This window comes from Gracilinanus agilis, unplaced genomic scaffold (genome assembly GCF_016433145.1).
Source record: "Gracilinanus agilis isolate LMUSP501 unplaced genomic scaffold, AgileGrace unplaced_scaffold46594, whole genome shotgun sequence".
Lineage (NCBI taxonomy): Eukaryota > Metazoa > Chordata > Mammalia > Didelphimorphia > Didelphidae > Gracilinanus > Gracilinanus agilis.
This window is the reverse complement of record NW_025380904.1, coordinates 1-6822: the sequence shown is the minus strand read 5'-3', so window position 1 is coordinate 6822 and position 6822 is coordinate 1. Positions and strand designations below refer to the sequence as shown.

The window sequence follows — 6822 nt, the reverse complement described above, 5'->3', positions numbered from 1 at the left end:
TGTAAACTGAAGGGAGTGAACGAGCTGACCTGGAAGGCTCCTTCCCAGCTCTAGCTCTTGGTGGTTCTTTGAATGCCACCTCAGCTCGCCGGCCCCAGTCCGGCTGCTGATAGCGACCCTGAGCCGCCCCATCGATCAGTTTCTAGACCCCTCCCCCTGGAGAATTCGGGGTTTACTGTACCCGGTGGGCAAGGCGAGGACTGGGGCTGCTAAGCTGTGGATAGGGGCCAAGGTAGGCTGTTTTTTGTTTTTTGTTTTTAAATTATTATTACTATCTCGCTGCCCCTCCCCTCCGAAAGTGAAACCATTTCCCGCAAATCCTGAAGGTCCGCCCAGGCCCCACCTCCCAGCTGCTCCCAGCCCACTCGCTCTAGCCTGGCCACAGGTGACCACAAGCTCCCCGAAACCATGGTGGTGCTGAAGGGAATCCCCGCTCTGCTCTCCCCGGAGCTGCTCTTTGCCCTGGCGAAGATGGGGCACGGAGACGAGATTGGTAAGAGACGCCGGAGTCCGGCCAGGGGCTGCCTCAGAGCGCGGCGGGGCGGGCGGCGAAGTGTTCCCAGTAGATGGAGAGGGTGGGAGGGTTCCCCCTCCGCCTCCGGTACTCCCAGGCACATCGCTCCCTTCAGTGCCTCAGTATTCACTTATCCGTCCCAGTCGCACACGTCCCTGCCCCCGTCTCCGACCCTCACTCACGGCTTTCCTTCGGGATCCTGCCGAAGGATCTCTGGGCAGCTCAGACTGGCCACAGGGCAAAGTCAAGTGACTGGGAACGAGGCTTCCCCTGGGCTATTGGAATCTCCTAGCCAGATTCTGGTAGAAGAAAGCAAGCTTGGGGGGAGGGGGGGTGGTCTGGCGGCCGAAGTTTCCGCGAGACCTCAGATTTACCTTTTTATCCTCCTCTCACTTTAAGTTTTTCATTTTCTTCTATTCCCCAAGAACAGCACGTCCGCTGCCTGGAATCCCCCCAAGGACCTGATTTGAAAACCAGCTTCGCAAATATTATCTTTGCAGGCTTCCTCCAAAGAGTGGCCTTTCCTAGACTGCCTGAGAAAGAAGTGATTTACAGAAAGGGGATGGAACCGCTCCTCCTAGGGATCCACCCCTGAAATCCCCAAATTCCCTTTCCCCAGGCCATGTCCAATTCATTACACACCTAGGGCAGGGCAGGGCAACAAAGGATCTTGGAGGAGCTTTATGCTTTTGATACAGAACAAAATTATGCCTGGAAAATCTGGTTGCTGTTGGTTTCTCCTTGGTAAAGTGAAGGAGGTGGGCTAGATGCCCCCTTCTAACTCTGGTGCCATGAAATCTGTTTCCCTGGTCCAGTATGGGCCAAAACAAGAAGATGCTAAGGTGGCTGCACTGCCAGCTCCAGGCATCCAAAAGTTCCGTACCAGCTTTCTGAATATTAATTAGGATAGGTGAAAATGCCACTAGAGCTTTTCACCTATCCTAATTAATATTCACCTATCCTAATTAATATTCCTATTAATATTCACCTATCCTAATTAATATCCTAATTTTCACCTATCCTAATTAATATTCAGTTTCATAGCTGATGATGCATCAACCCCAGGGAGATCTAGTTTGACTGTTAAGATGGCCTAGAAAACTAAATTGAGTATTGCAGCAGAGGTCCTTGTAGCAAGGCCTGAGAGCCAGATCCCTGTCCCAGTTTTACCACTGACATACCTCGTGACCTTGGATATTTGTAAGTCACAACCCCTGTCATCATCAGTTTTGTTCTGTAATGAAAGGACAAGTTGATCTCAAAGATCTTTTCATTTCTGGCATTCTTTGGTCCTGGGTTGATTAACCTCAAGCTTAGGCCTGACTACAGAACACATCTTCCCTGTCTCCATTCTGTAAGCTCTATTGGCTCCCTATTTCCTCTAGAATCATACATAAATTCCTCTGTTCAGCTTTTAAGGGTTTTCCTTACTGGACCCTTCCTTCCTTTCCAGTCTTCTTACGTATTACTTCCTTCTTAAGCTCTTTGGGCCAACCCCAGTGGCCTCCCCTTTTGTGGAAGGACAACGTAACTTCCTGGAATGGGAGGATTGATTTCTTTTTGTCTTTGTATTCCTAAAGCCCAGTGTCTAACTAGAGTAGACAATGCTTCTTGAATTGAACAATAGCATTAATCTTTCCTTCTACTTATGGTTGGATTTTTTGCTTTTGTTTTTGTTTTTGGATGGTGTGACTCTTGCCCTTAACTTCCCAGAAAAGTTAGTACCCAAGGCATATCAATTCTCTATGGCCAAGAATTCATTATCTCCCCCCCCCACCCAACTCACCCCTTTTCCAAACTTTCCCTCTTACTATTATGTAAGGCACCACCATCTTTCCACTTACCCAGTTTGACCACCTTGATGAGTCATCCTCATGGTCCACATATCCATTCAGTTGCCAAATATTGTTTCTGTTTCTACAGTCTCTTGTATATGTCTCCTTCTCTGCTCTTACTCAACCACCACCCTAGTACAGGTCCTTATTAACTCTTTTTTTTTTTTTTTAAACCCTTACCTTCCGTCTTGGAGTCAATACTGTGTATTGGCTCCAAGGCAGAAGAGTGGTAAGGGTAGGCAATGGGGGTCAAGTGACTTGCCCAGGGTCACACAGCTGGGAAGTGTCTGAGGCCAGATTTGAACCCAGGACCTCCCGTCTCTAGGCCTGGCTCTCAATCCACTGAGCTACCCAGCTGCCCTCTCCTTATTAACTCTTACATAATAAAGTAGACTCAAAGTTGATCTTAATTCCTCAAATCTCTCCCTGCTCCACGGAGCTGCCAAAGTGATATTTCTCAAGCTTAGGTCTGACTATGGAACCCATCTTCCCTACCAGCATTCAATAAGCTCCACTGGCTCCTTGTTTCCTCCAGGATCACATATAAAATCCTCTGTTCAGCTTTCAAGGCTTTTCTTTTCTAGACCCTTCCTTTCTTTCCAATCTTCTTACATATTACTTTCTCCTTAACTTCTTTGGACCAACCCCAGTGGCCTCCTTGCTGTCCCTCACATGTGATTGTTCATTTCTCATCTCAGTGCCTTTGTGCCTTTGTACATATTACTTGTCTCCTATACCTGGTGTGATCTTCCCCCTCACCTCTTATTTCTGATTAGTCTTGACTTGACCTTTCTCAGACCACCTCTTTGAGAAGTCATATGGCCACTAGCCTGCTATCACACAGCATGCTACAGTGGCAAGAGAGCTGGATTTGGCCAGAGGACTTGGGTTCACCTACCAGCTCTTCCTCTTATTATATATGTGACATTGGGCAAAACTCACTATCTTTTGGCCCTCAGTTTTCTCATCTACAAAATGGGAAGATTAGATTAGATGGTCTCCAAGATTCCTTTCAGCTATAAACCTATGCTCCTATGATCTAGGCTATTGTTTTTGTTGTGACTGATAATGATGGTTTAACACTTCCTGCCTCTTTCAGTTCTTGCAGATGCCAATTTTCCTACTTCTTCCATATGCCGATGTGGCCCAATGGAAATCAGAGCAGATGGTGAGTCCCTACTTTCCTCCCACCCCATCCCCAGATACATAAGGATCAAAACGAAAAAGAAAATCAACCTTATCCTTCACTGATAAGGTTTCAGATTTGTTGTCAACTAACAGTGAAAGGTTTTTCATTTCTCTGAGATGCTTATAAGTAGCATAGTGTAAAGAGAAATGAACTTGGTGTCAGAAGAAGTGAGCAAAGAGAGGTATGTGTGGTTTGCTGGAGAGAGGGCTGGACTTGGAGTTAGGAAGACCTGGGTTTGAATCCTGCCTCAGGCATTGATTCACTGTGTAACCCTGGGTGAGTTACTTAAGCCTCAGTTTCCTCATCTGTAAAATGCAGATGATAGTAACACCTTACTTACAGGCACGTTGGGAGGAAAAAATATCATATATGCAAAGTATTATAGAATGGTGCTATGTTAAAAAGAAGAAGGAGATTGTGGCCTCTACAATGCCCCCTTATTAGCCTTGTGATCTTGGTACCATGGATTAGAATGTTAGGTTTGGGGGTAGAGATCTTGAGTCAAGTCTTGGCTTTGCCACTTAATATTTGTGTACTTTTTTGTGCATCATTTAAACTCTTTGGGCCTTAGCAGTAAAAAAAAAAAGAGAGAGAGAGAGAGAGAGAGAAAGAGAGAGAGGTCGTTCTAGATGATTTCTGAAATACCTCCCAATTCTAAGAGTATGGTCCTGTGATCCTAATGAATAGCATAAAGGGGAAGACCACTGGACTTGGAATTAGGAAGATCTGAATTCAAATCTGGCCTCATACTTACTGATTTTTTTCCTCTGGGCAAGGGAGTAATGTCTGCCTGCCTCAGTTTCCTCAGCTATAAAATAGGGATAATAATAGCACTTATCTCTTCACATGGATAATTAATATATTACTTGCCTTCTCAGTAGGTTAGAGAGGTGGCAGGAGAGGGTGAGAATTCTCAAAATTTTAAAAAGGAAATAATTCTTTTTAAAAATTTTTTATCTGCAAAATGTTATTTAATTAATTAATTTAGAGTATTTTTCCATGGTCGAATGATTCATGTTCTTTCCCTCCCTTCCCTCCACCCCCCTCCCATAGCCAACAAGCAATTCCACTGGGTTTTACATGTGTCATTGATCAAGATATATTTACATATTATTAATATTTGCATTAGGGTGATTGTTTAGCATCTACATCCCTAATCAGAGCCCCATTGACCCATGTGATCAAGCAGTTGTTTTTCTTCTGTGTTTCTACTCCCACAGTTCTTTCTCTTTATGTGAATAGTGTTCTTTCTCATAAACCCCTAAGAATTGTCCTGGATCATTGTATTGCTGCTAGTAGAGAAGTCCTTTACATTTGATTGTGTATCAGTCTCTGTGTATAAGGTTCTGGTTCTGCTCCTTTCACTCTGCGTCAGTTCCTGGAGATCATTCCAGTTCACATGGAATTCCTCCAGTTCATTATTCCTTTGAGCACAATAGTATTCCATCATCAACAGATACCACAATTTGTTCAGCCATTCCCCAAATGAAGGACATTCCCTCAAAAGGAAAGAATTCTTAAGATAAATTAAAAAATAAAAAATAATAGCACCCATCTTATAGGGTTATTGTGAGGATCAAATGAGATAACATGTATAATGCTTTGTAAATGTAAAGCACTATATAGGGATGTTAGTTATTATAATTATTTTTTGCCTGATGAGGTTATTATAAGAAATAATTCCATTTCACAGTCATTTTTCATGTATTTCCTAAGAACCTTGAAATCAGTTGAAGTTATTTGTGTTTGTCAAATATTTTTTAAGCATAAATGCTTAAAAAAAAACCAACCCTTGACTTACTAAGTATTGATTTTAGGGCAGAAGAACTGTAAAGGCCAGGCAATTGAGGTTAAGTGACTTGCCCAGGGTAACACAACTAGAAAGTGTCTGAGGCCAGATTTAAACCCAAATCTTACTAACTCTAGTCCTGACACTCTATTCACCATATTATCTAGCTTGCCCCTTATAAATGCTTTTAGAATATAAAATGCAATGCAATGCAATTTAGTTAAGTTTATGTCTCCTCCAGCTACAGGGCAGTGATAAGATAGCTTTCCAAAGTCTGGACTCTGTGTATTCAAATGATTCAGTCCGAGATTTCAGTCAGTATGATTTCATCAGGGGAGGAACTCTAGACTGAGTAAAGTCTTTTTACCACTTAACCTCTGTGTGCTCCAGAAAAATTCCTGGTTTGCCTCAATAAAGGGACTCTTCTCACTCAGGCATCCTCTGTGCCTTTTCTCTAACTTTTTTTTTTTTAATTTTTTTTTAAACCCTTAACTTCTGTGTATTGTCTCATAGGTGGAAGAGTGGTAAGGGTGGGCAATGGGGGTCAAGTGACTTGCCCAGGGTCACACAGCTGGGAAGTGTCTGAGGCCAGATTTGAACCTAGGACTCTCTAACTTGTTTTTGAGAGGTGCCTGGGACCCTGAGAAGTTGAATTTCTTGCCCAGGATCACACAGCCAGTATATAAAAGAGACTGCATCTGGACCCAGTTCATTTTGATTGTAAGACTAGCCCTGTATAGGTGATAGTAGAGCATCTTGCATGATTACTCCATGAAAATCTCAGGGCTAAGATCACATCTGGAGAGGAGCAGACATATAAACAGCTAAAATGTTCTTCAAACCCAAGGGACCAGCTTGTCTTGAAATCATTATGTAAGTTCTGTAAGTTCTGGTCAGTGCCAGTTAATTAGAAGTCTACTGTCCTAGACAGCAGCTCAGGGGATTGCAGAGAGAATGGAGAGAGCAGGCTGACCTACTTCTTATTTGGGAAGAATTGTGTTGACACCCCATTAGTAACATGAAAATGCACAGGGGACTTGAAACCACATGGACAATAAGCTAAAGGATGCGGTTCATTGAAAAGAAAAAGAAAAAGAAGAGAAAAGGGAAACAGATTCTCTTCCAAGACCAACATGCAATCTTACTAGCGAAAGCCAAGATGATAAGAGACCAACAAGGCTATCTATTTGGTTTTATCGGTTAGTGAAATTGCTGTTGGAGGAAGAAAAGGCACCCATTTGGAGTCACTTAAAATCAACAGTTTCACAGAATCTCAGAGTGTAAGAAAGCTGAATGGTCGGCTGGTCTGACCTACAGCTGAGAAAGGATCCCCTTTAGCAATATACCCAACAAGTTGTCATTCCACTTTTGTCTAATAAGCTCAAATGAAAGGGAAACTCCCTACTTCCCATTCTACTTTGGGACAGCAGAGTACTAGAAACTTTTTTTATGGGATGAATTATATTTACAAAAAAGATTTCCTCTTTAAAAAAAA

The 6822-nt window shown here is 43.1% G+C and overlaps 1 protein-coding gene across 1 annotated transcript; it reads left to right on the top strand.

Moving 5' to 3' along the window:
* The first annotated feature begins 200 nt into the window (after positions 1 to 200).
* On the top strand, positions 201 to 4147 carry LOC123255439 (fucose mutarotase-like). Its single transcript, XM_044684231.1, has 3 exons — positions 201 to 493; positions 3449 to 3517; positions 4018 to 4147. The coding sequence occupies exons 1-3, from the start codon at positions 409 to 411 to the stop codon at positions 4107 to 4109; spliced, it is 246 nt and encodes an 81-aa protein (XP_044540166.1). The 5' UTR covers positions 201 to 408; the 3' UTR covers positions 4110 to 4147.
* Positions 4148 to 6822: the final 2675 nt, after the last annotated feature.

Excerpts from the sequence above, each read along its gene's own strand:
- LOC123255439 (XM_044684231.1), top strand. The coding sequence starts at position 409 with ATGGTGGTGCTGAAGGGAATCCCCGCTCTGCTCTCCCCGGAGCTGCTC. Across the intron at positions 494-3,448 it reads GGGGCACGGAGACGAGATTG|TTCTTGCAGATGCCAATTTT; the intron begins GTAAGAGACGCC and ends TGCCTCTTTCAG. Across the intron at positions 3,518-4,017 it reads AATGGAAATCAGAGCAGATG|GTTTGGGGGTAGAGATCTTG; the intron begins GTGAGTCCCTAC and ends TTAGAATGTTAG.